At 34.5% G+C, this 22,080-nt stretch overlaps 1 protein-coding gene and 1 long non-coding RNA gene across 4 annotated transcripts in view; one reads left to right on the top strand and one right to left on the bottom strand.

Annotated features, from left to right (window-relative positions):
- Positions 1 to 21,277, bottom strand: LOC105147045 (uncharacterized). Of its 2 annotated transcripts, XR_015547817.1 has the most exons (6): positions 21,188 to 21,277; positions 19,179 to 19,450; positions 6,376 to 6,527; positions 5,596 to 6,304; positions 5,277 to 5,403; positions 1 to 5,164 (listed from the first exon to the last, which is right to left on the bottom strand). It is a non-coding gene; the product is annotated as an uncharacterized LOC105147045 (long non-coding RNA). The 2 variants fall into 2 exon arrangements; XR_846256.2 differs by lacking the exons at positions 19,179 to 19,450; positions 21,188 to 21,277 and adding an exon at positions 7,000 to 7,993 and having other exon boundaries at positions 5,596 to 6,527.
- LOC105147047 (fibroblast growth factor receptor homolog 1) overlaps positions 1 to 22,080 on the top strand; it is a 53,090-nt gene that overhangs the window by 24,369 nt on the left and 6,641 nt on the right. For both annotated transcript variants that reach the window (XM_011057773.2, XM_011057770.2), the window contains exons 2-3: positions 10,099 to 10,241; positions 21,195 to 21,545. In XM_011057773.2, the coding sequence (XP_011056075.2) occupies positions 10,133 to 10,241; positions 21,195 to 21,545 (460 nt within the window). In that variant the 5' untranslated portion in view covers positions 10,099 to 10,132. The remainder of the gene's footprint in view (positions 1 to 10,098; positions 10,242 to 21,194; positions 21,546 to 22,080) is intronic.

Genomic DNA, 22,080 nt, shown 5'->3' with positions numbered 1-22,080 from the left:
TTCTGTTTCTGAAAAAAAAGATTTATTTTATAACTAAAACGAAAAATAATATGAAATGTGTATTCATTTTATTGATTAATACAACATAAAAACAGTCATGTAACTTATAGCCCTATTATATAGCCCTAAAAAATTATCCATTTTTTTACTTCACAAATTTCTTGAAATAGTGAGATTTAAACTCTTACAACATGCCATACTTTAATGATCAATGTTGTTTTTATCAAATAAACTTTTGAAGTTTCGATATTTCGATTAGAATAATTTCTTTTAAAATTTAATGAAACAACTTCAATCTATTTAGTGCATGTCTCAAATCGACGTTTTTTAAATGAACTCAAGGCAATTTTATTTCACGTGATTTAAAATTTAGAAAAAAGGAAGAAAAGAAATCTCATTATGGAATCTTTTAATATTTCGCGAGCAAATTGTCATTCGAGCAAAATAGTAAAAAGTTTAGTGTTCATGAAATCCTATAGTACAAGTAAAGCCACCCACGTGTATGTTACGATCTGATTGTCGAAGTTATTAATTCTTCTCACGACCCCATAGGGCTAAAACGGATATGCTTTCTAAGCGGCTTATTTTTTGGGGGTCGACACCCTCTCCGTGTACGGATAATATCTTAACCCACTCATGAAACTTGTTTCCGAAACAATCCATTTCCGGTTCGCGCGAATGAATGTAAACAAATATATGAACGTGAATAAAGAATTATAAGGATAAGCTAAAAGTTTATTTTAAATTTGTTCGGATCAGATTTTATATTCTGTAACTCTTAATGATAGTTATCGTTATCGTTATATTATCAGTACACAGATATGCAGTTATAAAACTAATTGTCCGGATAATCAATGATTTCTGTCAAGTGTTATATAAATATTATAGTTTTAATATTATGATAAACTGTTTTCCGGGTGTTAAAAATTATGATTGTAATATTATGATAAATATATTAGGTGTTGGAATTAATTCGTAGCGTTTTTTAATGAAAGAATGTTATTTATTTCACATGAGCATTAAAAAATACATTAATGAAAGTACTTCCCATCACTTGTAAAACGCTACGAATTAATTCCAACACCTAATAGTTTAATTATCAATTTTAAATTTTAATAACTTTAACTTTGATATATCTACATATATACGTGCACGGATCAATTTACAACTAACTAATTAATCACGATTAATAGAGTTGATATAGAAAGCTTTCCAGAAGAGGCACAAATCGACATAAGAATTATTCTTTATTTTTTACTGATTATTGAACAAGAACAGGATGACTTTTGTATCAATTTGTGTCTCTTGCTGGAAAGCTTTCTTTATATTTCACTTTATGAAATAGCTAGTATACTTATTATAACAATAATAGTATCTTACACTAATAAAGTAACCTGGAAATTCGACGATACGACGAGCCATAAGTTATCTACTGATTAAGAGTGAGGTAAATCAAGAGAATAAAACTGATAATGAGTTTAAATGAAAGAGAGACTAAAAATACGAATGTAAACAGCACATTATTCACATATCTTTTACTCATGGCACTTGATATTTTTACACGATATTTTTTTTGTATTAATACGTACTTCCGATTTATAGTTTACTCCGTTTTATGATTTTTATCGTCCACGATTTATGTCACGAGAAAGAGGTGCTTCCAGAAAAACGGATCTCTTCGAAACCTTCCTTTAGTATCTCCCTGTACTCTTCTCGTGATCCTCCTCCTTAATGCACCTTTTCTGTCTCCATCTTCTTCTCGTCTTTGATCCGCACCGCCGCTTCGTTCAGCGACAGTTGAACGAGCTTTTTAACGGCGAAGATATCAAGGTGCATTCGATTAGGCGCCATTTCGAGCCGACAAAATTGTGTTTCTATCACAATTGCCGTTCATAAATTTCCATAGTTCCATACTTTCATTCTCCTTTATCTCCAGGGTTACTTTGCCGAATTTATTTACGACTTTACCTGTCTCTTTCTTCCTCGAGGTATACCGCTGTAAATTATGTCCCGTTTCAATTAAAATAATATCAAAATCGTGTAAAATAATATTAGCATCGCATTTACTTAAATATTCGAGAGTTCATAGAAGAAAAAAATGTAATATGAGCCTATCTTAAAGCACGCTTCTTGAATACTCCTGAAGGAGCCAGGAAGTACACCTTGATTTATGCATGGATGTTTAAGTGCCGCGACGATCCCCTTTTTTCCTCGTTCGTAGCCGTCCTATGATTATCAACGGAAATCTCGGCAAGATCTACGATATTCCTACGAGGGAGTGTTCCACGACCCTCGACAAATTGAATGAAATTGCTCCAACCTGTTTTCATCACGCAGACCCGACGGGATTTGGCCACTCGTAATTATCGTAACGTAGGTCCAGGACACCTCGCGGTGTCGAAAGATATAATTTAAAAACTCGTCGCCACTTTCTTCCGAAAGTTTAACCCATGTTTTACATCGTTTCATTTCATACAGAAATTTTGACGATAGTTAAACGCGACACTTAGCAACTAATTGAAGATGCAAAGAGGAAGAATACATGAATGAAGATGAGATGCTAATTTTTAATGTTTTGTTATCAATTTCTTAAATTGTTCTATCATTTATCTTTTCTGAACGTATACACTGACAATGAGAACATTTTTTTTTATTGTAATAAGACGTAACTATATATTGTATAATGTTATATCTTGAACAATTATGTTTTAAAAATCAAACAGAAAAATATAATTAAGAATTCAATATTTGCAAGAATATTTTTATTAAGAACTGCTTGTAAAATTTTATAAATAAAATATGAAAAAATTATTTGCTTTATATTTTAAATTATATTTCCTTAATCGTTATTAATATTATAAAAATAGATAAGTAAAAATATTATGGAATAAATGTTTGATTCTTGCAAAATTTTTTATTTAATAAAATATATAATATCTACTAAATAAAAAATTTTACAGGAATCAAACAAGTCCAGAGATTTTTTATTTTTTTAATGAATCCTTAAACTATTAACTAAAATCTTTGTTTCTATGTATTCATTTTTATATGATGGACTATTTGAAGATGAGAAATATTTTGTTTTCTGAAAACTTAACTGTTTATACTTATTTGGTTTATGTGAAAAAAATTATATACCAATTATAAATTATTAACTCTATCATGAATATCTCTCTCTGAAAGCAATCTCTCTTAAATAAAACTACAGAAATCGAAGTTGACACTGTGCATTATTCCAATCGCCTTTATTACAATCCCATTTCATGAATGATCTCTTTAAAATACTAGACGGGTTTAGCGAGTGCACGAGTTTTGTTTTGATGCCAGATTTACATTCCCGCTGATGGAATCGTCTTTGTCGGGAAAATTTCAGGCGTTCGATGGATCGTGCTTTAAATTATAGAAAGAAAGAAGCGTAGTGTGCATGTATGCGTGTATAATATGAGCGTGTCGATAAGTACGAGGCGAGAAAACGTGGGCATGGTTTTCGTTACGATTTCGACGAGAACCAGACACGCTTGTTCTAAGATCTAACTTTCGGTCGAAGCCTATTATTTTTTATGAAGTACAGTAGAAATAGAGAAAAAGAGAGAGAGAGAGAGAGATCAATAAGATAGATTCCATTCGGCCGTTCTCGGGTCGATTTATGATAGCCTGCGTTCGCGTGCCGTTTCATAAAGAACAAATGTTTACTGGCACCAACGTTCACACGTTATTTTATGATAGTTTTTGTAAACCGATTTGTGTGATATTTTTAAGTACTCCTACCTACTCCTAGTGTGTAATGTTAAATATTTCTACGATATAGAAACTTGAATTTGTGTTTTTACCGATCTAAATATATTTAATTATGAAGATAAAATTATGAAAATATCTTAAAATAACAGTGATATACACACATGTATTTATTGAGATAAAACAATTTACGAAAACACAGCTGTCATCTAATTTGTACATTATATCTTGCCAAGACGTTTTAATAACGCACGATTTTGAACGCAATCGCGCATTCAAAATTACTATATTTCTCTCATGAAATTTCGTACTTTCTGTGGTCGTTGACTGCAAAGTTCACAGTAATGAAACTGGAAATATTCTCTTGTGCACGGAACATTTATTTATAATCGAAAGTCGGCGGAAATCTCGAACGAAATCTCGATAAAATATCTCATAAAATTCCAACTTCCGAGAATTGCAATTTTCTGATTTGTACAAAATACATGGACGGAAGAATTTTATTATCGCTATTTAATTCAATTTGGAGCAACGAGAAAAGCATATTCATTACAATAGCTTTATGTCTTAAGAATATCTTCGTGTAGTTCAAACCGATCACGTAAATTCTTGAAGGTTATTGAATATATTTGAAAAAAATAATAAATACACAGAGGATGATTTTGTTAAAATATTTAAAATCAGACATAGATCTGAAAATATAATAATTTGTTGGATCATAATATAATTATGTAGGACGTTCAAACTAATTGCTAGAATTAATTTGTTAAAACTTTTTACAGCATTGCTTATCATGCTTGAGAAAAAAATTCCTGTATAATACAAAATTATATTTTATAATTCAATAAAATTATTTTCAGATCCGTAATCTAACTAAATTTTTAGATACTTCAGTAAAATCTTATTATCTTTCCATATACGATTGATCTTATACATTTAAATTCTCTCTAGAACGAAGTCATAAATGTAATAATCGCGTGATAATAAAACAAACCGGAAATGTTATCTTCTGAATTAATCAGATGCTAAAGATGCTAAAGATTCTTTCACTTATAAAATATTAGTGCAGTTTTAAGGGAATATTTATCGTTGCTCTGATTCGACAGCGGCGTGTTATATATACTGGAATAGTATTTTTATCATCGATTGAGATAAAATTGGTAAGATAAAGACTATTAATAATTTAAACGCCACATTTATGCCTCGCCGTTAAGGAAATGGGCACGAATTTATAGCGAGTCTCCAATATATTCGAACGCAAATACATCGCGCTAATTAAATGCGAAAGAAATATCGGTGTTTACATTACGCTCTCTTTTATCGAACACTAAACTTTGCGTAATGTCAAATTTGTGCTATGAATATATTCGCAAATATCCGAGCTGTCTCCTCGTTCACGATCGTAGTGACGTTCCTTGACGATGAAAATCTGTAATCAAGATCCTTACGTTGGAAAAAAGTCTGATTACATGCATAAATTATAAATCTGGTTGATTAAACAAGTTAGAAAATAAACGAATCAAAATTCTTTTATAAATTACCTCACTAAAATGCGTTCTGTTATTCCATGTTACGTCTCACTGATATAATCAGAATATTTTTTTCATTAGCAGCGTTAACCACAAATACGATCGTAAAACAGCTAATAGAGACTTCGTGCCTTGCGTTCTGCATACAAATTAGAATTTATAAATTAGGATCGTCACGCAATTTAATTATTAAGCAAGCATTCTACTGAATCCGGCGTGTTATGTTAACGTATAACGTATACGATAACATAAAACAAGCATGTGTGCCTAACATGCACGCGTATCTAACCAGATTCGGAGGAATACTCGCTTTAATTATTACATGCATTACCGAGAACAGTTCTGCATTTCGTCCTATGCATTCGACCAGTTATTTATAAACTAATGTGCGGCCCTTTGGGTTGCTTTACGCCGACTATTTGCGCTTCGCTCGAAATTCCACGACCCACGCGTATCTAAAATCGGCGAATTATTAACGCGACTAAAATATGAAATTTCTCTAAATATGAATATCCTTCGTAATTTATTTTCGAGCGAGTGCCAGCGAGTGAAATACACACGAAATACGAATAAATTGAAATAAATACTTGCTTTTGCTTTCCGCAAAATAAAACGCGTACATAAATTATCAAAATAAATTATTAAGTACGATACAATATAATTATTTATTTCAGGATATTTTTCTGCCTGAAAATCATATGTTCTTTTGCTACAGTAATGTGCTCTCCAGATTTTTGCCTTTCCTTTGCAAACTATCAAATTATTTCTGTAATATTGTCTTTCAAAAGATCTACGATTTCTCTTCAGTTTCGCTTGCGTCGATATGCCTTCTCTCGTTACGATCCTTTTTCTGGCCTGCCTCGGGGATGCTGAGGGAAAACCTTCTCACGACTGTGATTCTTCTAGAGAGATCAGACACCAATGGACTTCAACAACAGCGAGGATGTGCGTATTTTTCTTTTTCATCGACGCAACAGGTGACGCCTCGATCCAGCGAGGAACGTCCCAGACATCGAGAACCCGTGAGATTCTTCGACCCCCTGAGGAAGGGTCGGATATTAATCGTCGTTCGCCGGATTTGTCATTTTTTATGTCTTCCGAACTTACAAACCTGTATTTTTCAAACCGAGCCTCTAAGGAGAAATGTGTTCACGTAGTCGTTAGGATATTTCAAAGAAAACAATCCACTTCGAAGACGTACTCTCGACCTTTTCAACAGTCATTAATGGCAGCACGGCAAAACAAACGCATATGTAGAATGTCCTGAGGAAAACATCGATCATGAAGTTACTTTTACAAGATACTCGAGATCGGATATGTCGAAAATAATATGTAAAAGTTGGTCAATAGCCGATTGTTTCAAATTCAAACGCTTCATTATTGAGATAGTTTTTTAGTAAATCGAGTTCATAGAAAAATCTAATTTTTTTATATAATGAAGTTGAAGTATCGAAATGAACGTGTTTGCAAAATTCTTCTAAAGAAAAAACAAGATTATAACAGTTTAAAAAATTAAATTGATTTTAATGGTCAAAAAAATAATAGATCAATGGCCATTTTGGAAAGATATTTACGTGCATAAACTTGCATATAAATTTCACTTTGAAAAGTAAACATAATCTCATCTTATTTTCGTTCGATGAAGATGCAGTTCTTGACTATCGTATGTTCCATAATATTTCATTAAGATATACGCGTAGTTTTAATATTTTATCCAGATTTAAATTATACAGACCTTTGTAATTTTGGGTGGGCCCTGGTGAGACATCCCAAAAATTTTCAGCACTTTACTAAAAAACCATCTTAAATTTATAATGTCAAATTATACTCAATTATTATGAAAAGTAATTTTAAATAAATATAATTATATATAGTCATTTAAATAATTTTTTTTTATGGTAATTTCAACACGGAGAGAATTTTTTCTTAGAGTTTACTCCGAAAATATGATAATCGTGAGACAACGCATTGTATTTTGAAAAATTTTATATCTCTCTCATTTATTAATAAAACTACAATAAAGTACAACAAAATAAATTTGATTAATTTTAAATGCATGGTAAAAATCTTAAAAATATTAGACTACAACTACCATATTATAAGAATAAATTTTAAGAGAAAATTTTTTCCGTGAACCCAATTTTTATGATTATCATAACTATAATTATAATCATTTTCGGTTGTATATATATTAGTTAATAAAACTATACATATAGTTATTATTACTAATACTACAATAATTAAAACTATAATTATACATGGAGAGAATGATTTTGCTGAAGTATTCAAAAATTTAATTAAATACAGACCTGAAAATAACTTTGGTAGTATCTAACAAAATTCTTTTTAGATCTGTGTCTATCTAAATTATTGAATACTTAGGAAAATTGACAATAAAATTGATAAACAATTTTTCTCTCAGTGCACACAAGTTATATAGAGCTAATCATACTCATTAGGATTTATCGTCAAATAACGTAGATTTGATAAGAGAAACGATCGAATAATATTGATTTGTAATAATACTCCAAATGTATCAACAAAACAACAGCTGACTGTAATCGAGCATTGACATTGTCGTCTCGAGAGTTTTCAAAAAAATAATATATATATCGAAGCCTCGTATCTTCAGTTATCAGTTCTGCTTACTTTCGATCGTTCCTTGTAATAATTCTCCTTTCGTTCGTGCCACGCTGTTTCCGTATAAATTGTATATATTACTTTTAAATGTAAGTATATATCCGATCTTATATTGAGAGAAAAAGTTGCAATTACCATAATTTAATACTTATTTTCTAATTTATAATCTTTTAGGTGTCATATATTTTCTTTGGTAAAACTAAAAATATATTATAATTATTTATACTAATATTATAGTAAAAATTATAAAAACGGAATTCCTAACAATAATATTTTACCATGTATCAAACACTTTTTTTAGTATACTATGCGTTTTCATTGAGGTTATTAAAGGTTGATGATAGGGATGCATCGGATATTCGGAAAGTATCCGGTATCCGGTATTATCCGTCACTTTTTTACTAGGTATCTGACCGGATCTAGTCGGATATCATTACTATTCGGGAATATATCCGGTTGAAATTTGATATCATTAAATTGTTGATTTTTTTTTATACAAATGTTCTAGAAATAAGTATGCATATTCATAATGCTATAATATCTTATATATTATTACAAAATTATAAAAATATATAATAATATATAATACAATCTTTTTTTCTATAAGCCTTTTTTTTAGAAGACACTTTCTCGGAATTCGGTTAGATATCCGACTCAAAGAAATTGCCTTCTTATATCCGACCAGATATCTGATGTTACATTCTGTCCGGATATCCGATATCCGGTATCCGATAATTTTACGATCCAGGACATCCTTAGTCAATAGAGAGTTTTCGTAATAACGTGGATCGAGATACGGTGAACGCTAAAGTCATTACTTTTTTCTTAATTATTACAATTGTAAAGAAAAAGATAACGTATCTGAATAAACAGTATTGTAACAAAATAAACGTATTGTAATAAATAAAAACTTTCTAATGAGATTCCATTTCTCGCGCTATCATTTCTCTGCTATCAAACTCACGAATATCGATATCCAAGGTATACATATATGGATTTCTGACAATGACTTCAAGTCATATTAAAAACGAAGAACGTCGTCATTCCTGAACGGGAAGCACGTGCGTAAAACTTGACTTGCATGCTGGTACTCTCAGGGCCGTATTTCAACGTGTTCGTGTCTAAAACTGTTAGTCGACGTGTCCTCGGTGAGTGCATCGCGTTTTCGGGGTCTGGCCATCCGCCAAATGAGGAGAGACTCTCCTCGCGAAAAGAGAAAAAATACGACGAGGTCGGACAGTCGAAGAAAAGAAGGGAAGGAAATGAGCGTTTTGCTCATCTATTATTAATGTCGACATAATTACGAGTTTGTTTTGACTACTGAATATTTCTTTCTCTCAGTGTTGTTCTTTCTTTTTACCATTTACATACAGTGAGTGCAAGAAATATTTGTATAAAAAAGATATCTTTTTTAACAAATCTTATTCTTAGAAAGTAAACATTAATTAACAAAGAATAAAATAGATTGTATATTTCTTAAAATTATTTCACCTAAAAAGACGTAATAATTAAAATATATTATCTTAATCCTCGAGTGTAGCAACGGGGATGGTTTAGTCCAGAAGCATAAATTTTTAGACGATTATACAATCACGATTGATATCATAAGATTTTTAATCTGTTGATAAAATAAACTTTGAACCTTTCTCTATCAATCTCTCCTTAAGATTGAAATTTATTTGCATTCTATTTATTCAAAGAGAATGCTTCAAATTTAAAACTTACAATTAGATGCAATATTCATAGCGACAAGATTAAGGGTTAATAATAAGCAAAAATGAAAAACTGTATTATTCAGATACATATAAAATATTCGTAAAATAGTCAGTAACTTCTAAGATTATAAATATGATTAAGTAATTTTCGAAACTTTTTTGTCGTATTAGTACAGAACGTATTCATTATTAATAAAATTGTGATTTAATATTTATTTTCTCTACCAATGAGGTATTTATATTATTAATAAAAATCTCTTCTGCATAAATACTTTTTATATTTGTTACATAATTACCCTTCCCTTTCTTTCCCTTTCTCATCATTTCTGCACAGTGGTTGCGATCAAGATGAAGTTGCAACTGCTCTCGTTGCTCGCGAAGAAGTCGTTGAAAGATATTTTCCGTCCATGAGCTATTTTATCCCGGTGCGCCGCGTACAGAAGGAAAGATAAATAAACTTTTCACGGTTTCTGTTTCAGGAAGTCACCCATGCCACGATTACACTAACTGCGTATGTCCGGTGTCGAGCGAGTCGAAATGGCGAGGATCTGCGTAATCTTCGGGATCCTCACTATCCTGTCCGTTGGATTTACACAAGGAAAGAAGCCTTACATTCGACTAGGTGAGGAAAAATAACTTTTATATGTATTTCTTGCAAGAGAATCGCATAATTATTCATTTAATAATAACGGTCTAGCACCTTTAAATATTTATATGTTCGAACTTTACGCAGAAAGATATAGGTTCATCTTACTTTTACACCTCGCTCTTATCGACAAGTACGCTTATCGATAAAAGTGAAATATAAATATGAATCGTAAAGTTTAAGTTGCATGCGATAGTACATAAATAATCCATGATTAATACGTGCTTATTAATACAGTAGTCGAATTATATTTCGAGAGCGTTTAATTCACAGAAGCGATCTCGAGACGTTTTCTAGGAATATTTGCAAAGGGAGATGAAAGCTTTGTGTACGATAGAAATCCCGTAAACGTTATGTTTAAAGACGATGTGTGGAAATTTCAATAGAAAGCCGAAATTATTATGTAATGAAATTTTATTATCATCTTGTCGTAATTTCGCGGTAAATTCTTTCACCGAATTCGTTCTCTAAAATCGTGAGTCAAATTAAAGTGAGCGCTACGAGACGCGTCTGGTACGCGGTCGTCGTGAAGCAAAAATTTGTAAAGGAAGTCTGCAACGTACGTCATTCCGTTCTGCGGATATTTTCGTATTGAAAAAGGAACAAGCGGGACGAAGCATGGCTAGTGCGAATCACGTGACGTGAAAAATAGCGCGAAGGAAGAAGCGATGCGAGTCCGATGAGGAAGCTAGTGAAAGCGAAGGAGCGAAAGCGGAAGTGCGAACGAAAAAGGAACGACTTGAAGAAGAAGGAACGGCTTGAGAAAAGTCTAGATGAAATATTTACGATTCAAGGACCAATTATTCAGCGACTTATATCGACTCCGGCTGGGCGAAAATAATTCAACTTTTTACGTCTCTGTTCAAGAAACGTTACAAGAAATTGGCACGACGTTATGATCCGTGTTAATAATACGGAAGAATTATTCGCGCCGCGTGGTGGAATTTGTGAAATCTGTACCGAGAAACGTTGACTCTCTGTCAGACTTTCAAATGTGATGCTCATAATCCTGGTTTATTTCCAGTCACGTTACTCCTATAGACTTCGTAGCTACGATTTAATTATCGGCGCTTGCATTCTTGGGAAACTTCGTCGGGAAACGCCACGTGTATAGATATCGCCGCTATTTAAATCGTAAACCGCTGGCACTTAGTTGCACCCACATTCAAGGAAAGCGTGGTACTACGATTATTTACTTGGTTTCCTAAATTGTAAACCGCAAAACCGGTAACGGAACATGGTAATTAATTAGCGTCAGCGCGACGATATAATTATGTTCCACGTGGTTATAATTATCGATGGCGTAAGTAGACGCAGAGATCGTTTATCTTCGCGAGAGACAGTGAGAGATTTTGATATTCGTGACTGTAATTATCATAATTATGGTTATTACTACTAATGTTAATAATAACTATATGTCTATTTCTGTCAAATATGCTTGCGGTTGATCCAAGAAATAATTACAAATGAAAGTTAAATTACAGTGATTGCAACTGTTTTTATATAACAATATCTATAATTTTTATAATAGCAATTATGTAAAATATAAAAAAGTTTATATATATATATATATATATATAGTTGCAATAATCATAAAATAGTTTATATTATGTATTGCTGTCGAAAAGTTTCCGGATATATAACTTAAAATTGTATAATATCAGATCACCGTAAAAAATCACAGTAAAAAATCATCGCAGACAAAAAAATAAAAAAATATCTTAAAGCTTGAAACTTATACTTTAGCATTCTTTTGACAGCTTTTTTATTTTTTGTCTGCGATGATTTTTTACGACTTACGATGACCTGAACCATCTATTATGCAATTTTAAGTTCCATGAAAACTTTTCGATGGCAGTGTGTGTGTATATATATATATATATATATATATATTAATTTTACATATAAAACTTGTATAATTCACCTTCATAGTTGCTACATTTTTCTTTGACTACACGCAAAGGGATTGGTCGCCGATTTCATTTAATTACGTCTAAACCTTCCATCATTAAAATCAACGCAACAAATACACATATTTTGAAGTTGTCATTGTGACGCTGATCTTGAAATTATTACGTAACATCGCGATGTATTCACGGAACGGTATGCGAAAACGGTGCGTGGGCACTCGTTTATTGCTCTAAACAATGGAAAGGTCGATTTGAAAACGTCGAACACACGACGAAAGTTCTAATGCTGCTCCGGTGAAAAGGAGGAAGGCGTAGTCGAAATTTTCAACCGGCACCACATCTGGCGAACAGACATGGCTTTGTACTCGCGCTGGTGTGATTTCCACTATATTCCGTAGTTGGTGCGTGCTCGAAAGTAGCGAGTTTCGTTGGAATTTCGGCGACGGAGGCCACGTGCGTAAACGCGCAACGAGACACGTAAACGGGGTCTCGTTTCGTCGCGACGCGACACGGCCACCTAAATGTGTGGAGGTGGGCGAAAACGGAGGGAGATTCATAATACTCCGCCTGAACTCCCGTAGACTCCCGGGATCCCCGATTATTTTCGACGTGCTCGACATATATTCCGCCCCGGAATTAATGCGGATTAATATTTCGGTAAATAAATAAATATACCGTCGCGGTGAACGGGCGAAACGACACGTCTCTGTGTGGCACGATATGCGTATGAGCGTTATTATGATTGAGCTCAATTGTCCAATTGCCCGGTCATTGAATGCCGAGCCGGGCTGCGGAGGCCGCTATTACCGAATCGCCAGCAACGATACTCTCCCGGGCGATGGCGGATACGAAACGCCATTTTCTCGGACTAAATCCAAAGGCGGGAGCGATGAGAGCCACTGCCAATCTTTTGTCTATTAAATGTATTCAACAGCGTAATAGCGGCTGATATTACCAATTGGACAATGAAAGAGATGGCAGCGCGATTTATCGTAGAAGGGGCAGAAAGGAGGGCGGGGGTTGGATGAGCGAGAGATAGCCGGAGAGGAGAGGGTGAACCGAGAAGGAGATTTCGCAAAGAGATCTCGACTGGTCTTTCGACTGGTCTTGCCAGTTGATCGAGCGTCACTCCGATTTTCCGCTGGACCTGTGCCCATCGACATATAATACTGGACGAAGCATAGCATCGAAATCTAGTCTTGACAGACCTAGAAAGAGATAGAACGATGTTTGAGTAGTAGCAACCAATAGGACGATAATACCCTGAAAAATAAAGATTGGCTGCTACAGCCAATTAAAAATGCTATGTCATATTTTACTAATTTGTCGCAGCCAATCTTTTTTTTCAGTGTAGGAAGAGAGTTCGACCAATAGGACAATAGTAGAAAGAGTTCCATATCCAAACATTTTACCTTTCTCTTTCTAGATCCGTCAAGACGAAAGATCAAAGACATTTCGCCACATCCAGTATTATATGTCGATGGTTCGTTCAGGGCTGACGTTCGGAAACGCCACCCGGGTATCCCAGGGTATCATCTTATCTTATTATTGTTTAACGTTGGGTGGAACAACAAGGATAAAACGATAGATTAATGTTTCTAAACGCAGCCTAGGAGATCCTCGAAAAATCGATACTGAAGAAACTCACCGCACGATTCTCTGTCCTCCTGTCAGCGATTCAATCTCGAACGGAGCATGAAAGAAGCTCGATTCGTTAAGATAACGAGTGCGCTTCCTCTCGATTTCTCCCGAGAAGTCGGATGATCCGTTTCGAGGTGTAATTATGCGGATATAGATACGTGCGTACCTGGCGAGATGGTTTCAGACTGTCGACCTGTCAAGAATTCCGACGTTTCTATCTGCTCTCTGTCTCCCGCTCCATGAATCTCCTTTTTACCCCCGTTCGCTCCATTATGAAAGGACTACTTCCAGGGCGAAACGGAATCTTAATTAGATCGTCGGGCCAGTCTCGCGTTGGCAGGTCTCTATCCTAGTGGCCTGCGGTATTTTGTGATATCTTAACGCGAATGGACGATGCGTTAAAACGTATATAACAGGATTCTTTTCGATCCTGCGCGACTCATCTCGCTCGCTCTCGGTTCGCTACGGATCGTTTGTTATCTCGAATTATCATATATCGAGTCTTTTGTCGAAAGAAGACGTCCATCCCCGACGAACGCTCGTTTTATCTTCCTCTGGGCAGAGAAAGGTCCAAATAAAACCCAACGAGAGACTTTAGCCGTCAGACACGCGCTACAGAATAGAAACAAGGTAACTGGATCGACGATTCTCGTTCCTATCGTAAAATATCGTTGTCGACGACAGAAAAAAACATCACCGTCCATTAAGGAATCGTCGTGAAACACATTTCAATCAGGAAAACTTTGTACGCGTCGACGGATTTCCACGAAGAAACGACATCGTTGCGGGATAGATGAACACTCTATGAATAAAAAGGAAGTGTCTTGTGTAATGAAGAAACAAGTGGTTGGCGTTTTAACATTTCCGTGCTGTATTCCGTTCGCACAAGATGGAATTATCGTGTCTAGAGTTTTTCCTTTTTGTCGAATCATCATCTCGCGTAAGATCGACCGCTAACATCGGCGGCATGAAAGAGACCTCTTCTCCTTCTCCCTCGTCTACGAATGAAGATGCTAAAAGCCGAAAGCGTGGGACGATCGTAATCCGACACCGCGGGGCACTTCTTCGAGGTCGAGAGATCTTTCTCGCCTGTCGATTTTTTTTTATTTCCTCGGCAACCAGTGCAGCTACTTCTAGAGAATAGACTCCGACACTAACCGGCAGTCGTGATTTCTATCGTCGTTTAGGATTCGCGCCGTTTTACGTTGCCGATTAATCACAGTGATCCATATAATCCGGCGTGCTTAGCTTCTGCTAAGTCTTCAACGCTGTTTGGTTTTGCAAACCGTTTGTTTGCTCGCGCTGTATCGCGTCGAGTCGTTTTTCTTCACAGACACGTTTAGGGTCTGAAAAAATTCGTCGAAAAAATCTCGAGTCAAATATTTATCTTGCTAATTTTGAGAAAAGCTCTGCGAAGCTCTCATCCTCTCTAAATCTCGTGGAATGAAATCTCACTCTCGAAGAGACTGAAGATTTAGTCTGTCTTGAAAAAAAAGAGTGAAATTGCGACCATTCTTGTTCAAGAGAGATTTTCACAAGGCAGATTTTCATTCTTTTTAAAGCGATCAGTTTAACGTTACTTATAATTATTTTGATGGTCCAACAAAATTATTTTCACGTTTATCTCTAGTTAATTTTTAGCATAGAATACTTGTCCATGTAGATAAGTATCCGATTTATACCTTTAAGGTTGAATCTATCAAAATTCTGATTAATGCAACGGGATTATTTTTCCAGTGCATATTTAAGTGCGAAGATTATACTAACAATGCTCGCTCAACGACTGATTTGTTTCTGTGAAAGCAAAGAAACAATGAACAATTAAAAGAACATAAATCACTGTCCACGCATGATATCCCTATCAGCGTCTTATATCTCGATGACTTCTGGCTATTTCATCTCGAAATAGCCAGAAGCGAGAGATCTGTTTCGTCTGAAACGAACGAACGATGCAAAACGATTTAGTCTGATAATCATGCAAGACGATCGTAGAAAGCTCCGAACGTAAAAGAGATAATATATATAAAGATCCAGTGCTCCTTTTGAATTTCTGTAACCTAGTGTGGATTAATTTGTGAGTTCACATAAATCGTGGAGATCGGCGAGACCAGTTCTAATCATGTACAAACATTTTTGGCACGACTCGTCGGGAGCGATGTAATCCATCTTACTAGTCGACCTCGTCTTGTCTGTCTGAACGAGGCAATCGTATCGCCAACACACATTTAATGCTCTCCGAATCTGTGGTTCACGAATGAAGAAATTCACGCGAAGAGTCGATTGGTAAAACGATCTTTTCCGTATGGAGACCTATTTATCGTATCTTGTCCGATTGGTCTTTCGAGACGTATTGGACGTGTGTAAATAAGACGTAACGCAACGAATGCGTCTTTTCGTATCTGATAACACTACTAGTTTTATATCTAACGGTTGGAAAAAACCCGTGTTACAGATAGTATCTGCAGCAAAACATTATTTATCCCGTATCGGAGTGATTTTATTCCTAGTCGCGTGCACGCAAGGAAACAGCAGTGATTTATGAAGCCATCCGGCACTCGAAAAACCGGTAACCGCGCCTCCGTTTGCGCGGAAACTTTGATAGCGATTTACGAGCGGCACGTGCTGTAACAGCGAGATGCACCGAGATCGTCCTGATCGTCCTGATTGAAAAAGAAAAGAGAGAAGAGAGTCTAATAGCGTTTTTCACTAGCAGAGCTGGTTTGTACTCAGTGCACTTTAAAGCTGCATTGTACACAAATCGACGTAAAGACGTACGTTTAATGAAAACATAGAAACGAATTAAATCACAAAATCCTCAATACATGTTATTTATGATAAAATATACATTGAGTATTTTATTAATTGCGATATCTCACTTTTACATTCAAATTAGGTTACACGCAAAAAAATATTCTGCTGATCCAGCTAGAATTATAGCTGTTTTTTTTTGTGTCTGATAGAAAATTATGTATCGTAGAATTTATAGCACAAGTCTAAATTCTATCTCTGTCATCTATATGATTATGAGGCAATATATATCCAATATCGCAGTATTTGCTAGAAATTTATCTACTTTTCATTCTTAGATAATTTTCGCTGGAACTGCAAGATCACTTTTTTGAGTGTTAGTGTGCAACAGCTTTAATGTGCATTGAACACCAGTTCTGCTAGTGAAAAACGTTATAAGACAGCCTATGAAAAGATCGGGTTTGTGTTATTGAAAGATTATACAGTGCTCTTCACGAAGACGTAATGTGCGAGGAAACCAAGGGACATTTTGAAAAACGATGGGATAGAGATAATTTTTCTAACGCTGCCGTTACAACTATCATTATCCACAGCGAAGGGAAAGCGTTGTATATGTCGAAGACAGTGCGATGTGTCGGGGTAAAAATGCTTGCATTTCAGGCACGACACGGGTAAATAAACGGTTGCTGACGTTGATAAACCAGGAGTTTCCGTCTTGCGCGACGTTAATGGTTATAATGGTCTCGAACAAGATGCACTCGATATTAAAATCAAAATAGAAATAATTTATGTCATTATATTGACCGTTATTTATTGAAGTTATTGAAGAAGATCAAAAGTGTGGGCTGAAATGTTGATTGCGTTAAATGTGTTCGCGTAATTTTTGTGTAATTATTTAGTAAAAATTATATTCGTTTGAAGAAATTTGCGCACTAATTACTGCAGCAATTCCCATTAGTTGCACTTTTTACTTTTATAAGTATCGGGATATTTGATATAATATATAAGAAGAATGTATTGATTAGATATAAATTAAACATTAAAATATACACTAATAATAACTGCAATGTTACTCTCAATGATTTTTCTTTATATTACAATACTAGTTTTATTTTTAATATTAAGAGCTAGAAGTTATTTCTTTTTGTGAAAATAAGTCTCGTTTATGGTCAAAATTTTTTCATTTGCTGACAAAATTAACTTGTTATTTTCTTTGTATGCTGGGAACTCTTTATTTGCATCGCAAACAGTCATATTTCTGGATGTTGCGACGCGGCAAACAAAATTCTCGCCGACTTGTCGAGGAATTTACTGAAAGAATTGCAAGCACGTTGGATTCGCCAGTATTCTTTTTCTTCTTTGGAAAAATTCTTTTACGCGACGTAATCTACCTGCGTTCTTCGTCACGCACGCGAGTAAATTTGTATAAATATCCAAAACGTGCAGCGACCGAAAGCTTGTGGCAAGGAAAGACCGGAGGTCTCTAGAAAGAGAGAACAACATCGGCAAAAGTGACGCGAAGCTCTTGAAACGTTTAAAGCTATTCCTGGCGTCTGGCGTCGAGGCAGATGGCCGGTTGCGAGAGGAATCGATCCCCAGTTTAACTATCGGTCGAAGTCACAAATCGGCGTGGTTTATTATTCCGCAAAGCGGAATGTTTGAACTTAAAAATAATTTAGCTAGTAAACAAAAAAATTATATTAAATAACTGGAAAATGATTAGTAAAAGTCACTTTTTGATGATTTTTCATGTTGATTACGTTAAATGTAATGTTTGCGTAATTTTTATGTAATTGTTTAGTAAAAATTGTATTCATTTAAGAAATTTGTGCACTAATTACTGCGATGACTCCCATTAGTTCTTTTTACTTTTATATCAAATATCCAGATATTTGATATAATATGCAAGAAGAATGTATTGATTAGATATAAGTTAAACATTAAAATATATCCTAATAATAACTGCATAATTAATTTTATTTTAATTTTTTATGATTCATCTTATATAACCATTTTTCCATCTGGTTGCAAATAAAATTTCAAAAATTGATTTTTAATTATGCAGTTAATTTTAAATTTTATTATGTAAAATTTAAAATTATGTAAAATTTTAATTTTAAATTTTATTATGTAAAAATACATATTCAATTCGGAGAGAATTTTCTTTTAAAATTTATCCTGAAAATATGGTAGTTGTGATACAATACAACATTTTAAAGATTTTTACCATGCATTTCAGTAAAATTGATCAAACTTACTTTATACTTTATTGTATAATTTTATTAATGAATAACAGAGATTTACATTAAAAAGTTCTTCGAAATACAATGTTGTCCCACGACTGTCATATTTTCAGAGTAAATTCTAAGAAAAAATTTTCTCCGTGAAGGATTATCTATTTAATAACATTATTTCGATGATGAGCTATCACAACTGTTTCGCTTAAGAATCTAATCGATTTAATTTCGAAAAATGTTTGATTGAATTAATTGAAATTCTACTGGGAAACGAATGGAAAATTACTTCAAAATTTTTTTTATAAAAATAAATTAATTTTAGGAGTACTCTGCACAGATTACGTCTCGGTGCGTGTTTTATATTGAACTTCGCATACCAAATCGCAGCCGCCGATGACACGTGCCTCGCATCTGTTGCTGTCTTCCGAAAAAGAGCGAAGCGAAAGCGTCCACGACAACGAGCGACAATATAAACTCGATCGATTTCCGTCGAGAGTTCTTCGCAGGATACAACGAATCGTTTGTGCCCTGAGGATGAGCTCGACGCGAGGATGTTTAAAGATTCGCGAAAAGAACGAGACCCTCTGCATGAGCTCTTGATTGAATTAAAGTCTTCCTGGCGTCTGGAATAACTCGGGAAGCAGATCCGCTGAAATAGAAAGGAGAAAAATCTCACTAATTATCACTATGATCGAAACGAGATCGATGCGAATCAATGCGATCTTGTATTAATCCTTAACTGACGTCGTAAAGAAATGTTATGTTTCTAACATGGATTCACTGGACTCTTATTTTCGAAAAGGTAATAAAATGAAACTCATTAATCTTGAAAACATCTATTTTTAATCAAAACTAATAATAAAAATTGAAAATTAATATCGCATTGATCCTTATTTATATTAAGAGTAGACTTTGATGGATGTTGAAAGATTTGATACAATGAACGATTGGTAGTTAAAGGTCGAATTTCAATATTGCTATCTTAGAACTATCCCGTAACGATGATGAAGACGCACTTTGCGATGCTATTAGCAATCGTAATCACACAGGACGATTCACGAGGAAGAGTCGCAGTGAGAGAAGTTCGCGGGGGGGGGGGGGGAGAGGGATAGCTCTAAAAATAGTGTACGACGCATTCCGGGGTCGGAGGGAAAGGCTCCAGATGGAACATCAGAAGGGACAGTGTCGCGATTCACTTCTGGCTGTCTTCCAAATGGCGACACTCCGAGGTCCGGCCGGTCGGCCTCATGAATGAATTCGCGCAGGAAAATGAGTTTCCTTGATCAAACCGACGCGAATATCGCGGGATAGGCAGACCGGACAGACTCAAGAGCCAAGCCTCGTGTCTCTCGTTTTGCTATCTTTTGCTCTTTCTCTCCCGTTAGACGCGGAACATCCCTGTCTGACTTCCGCAAATTCTCGCGACGCGACGGCGATTATTATAGATCGCGTCGACGAGCCGAATTGATGTGATAGACGATGCAACAGAAAACGAGCGAATATACTAATGACCAAGTTGAAATTATTTATAAGATGCAACTTAATATTTAATGAATATATATATTTTTAGTAATGAGTCTCTTGATATAAGATGTAATAGCATCATTTATATAAGATGCCTATCAGCATATGAATCTTGATTGATCACCAATTTAATAATAGAATATTATGATATTATTTCAAGCTAAATATTATTAGACTTTATATTACTAGACTCATTTTATCGTATTAAAATTATTGTATTTTTTCAATTGAGAGAAAAATTGTTGGTATTTGTGATTAATTATTACTGCTGTAATGTTGATAATAATAACTATATGTATGTTTCTATCAACAAACACATATAATTAAATGACTTAATGATAGTTATTGTTACTATAAAAATGCAATTATTATAATCTAATTTTTCTTTTAGCGATTCCGCGATTGATTTTCGAAGAAAGCTTTTGGAATCGCTCGAGTTAAATAGACGGATAAAAAATATCTCAAATTTTTTTCACAATAACCTAAGACAGTAAATAAGTGTGATAAGTTAATAAAAGAGTCTTATAGCATAGAACTTTAGAAACATTCCACATATTTATTACTTTTATTTAAACAGCGCCGTGACGAATCGCGTTTATTTTTCTCGCGTAGGAAGCAGAGACACCAATTGACTTTAAAGGCTCGTTCAGTAACGATTCAAAACAATCTGAAGAATAAATCGCGAGTTTCACTTCGCGGAAATCGCATACAAAGAAAGGCGGAATAACTTACCGTTCTCTTTGCCTTATCGTTAACATCGCATCACGCTGTACATTGCGATGTACCCGAGGGATACAGATTGAACGTGTATTCGTCGGCATAGTATATTCATACGATGCATAATAAAATACAGAATGTTTACCTTGCAGATGCAATTAATCCTGACGTTGTGGTATCCGTGGGCGAGAAACTCAATCTGCGTTGCCAGCAAAACTTTAACTCCAAGACGACATGGTATAAGGACGATGAAGCCTTGCATAAATCGACGAGCAGAATCCGTATAAACAAGCAGTTATTGAAGTTCAAATTCGTTGAGATGGAGGATACTGGCGTCTACAGCTGTAAATTGGAATCGAACGAAACTATCTATTGGAGAAACGTGACCATACGCGTCGAGAACTTGCAGAACGACGGCTTTCAGAACGAAGGCGAAGACAAGAGCGCGATGAATATTCTCAGATCGGAAGACGGGGATAATGATCTCGAGATGGAAACTAGAAGTGAGTTATCCGACAACTCTCACTCACGAATCTCAATTAACCTGTGAATAATCACCCCGGATAATTTTTATATCTCAGCGGCAAGAAAATAAAACTCAGTCACACTGAAGGAAAAGATTGGCTGAATATGGCATAGCATTTTTAATTGCAATTTTTAATTGCGTTAGCTTATCAAAATTCTATAATACTGATATTGCGGTTAGGCTATCGCAACGAAAAATTGGCTGTTGCGGCCAATTAAAAATGTTAAGCCATATTTTATTATCTAATTTGCTGCGGCAGTTAATCTTATTTTTTCAGTACACAATAGATTTTTTATTGATTGAGAATTCATACCATATGTTTAGTAAATCTATATTAAAAGAAAAATGTTGAATTTTTATAATTACTACTGCTGTAATGTTAATAATAACAATCATATTTATAGTTCTATATAAAAAATAAGTAGTTAATATTGAAAATAATTAGAAATTATAATCGAACATTTTTCTCTCAGTCAATATATAATAATTTCTAATTTTAATAAATCGTACAC

Source organism: Acromyrmex echinatior, chromosome 16, assembly GCF_024713525.1.
Source record: "Acromyrmex echinatior isolate Ae372 chromosome 16, ASM2471352v2, whole genome shotgun sequence".
In the NCBI taxonomy this organism is placed as follows: Eukaryota; Metazoa; Arthropoda; class Insecta; order Hymenoptera; family Formicidae; genus Acromyrmex; species Acromyrmex echinatior.
The sequence above is the reverse complement of the archived record's forward strand: the minus strand, read 5'-3'. Positions and strand labels throughout refer to the sequence as shown.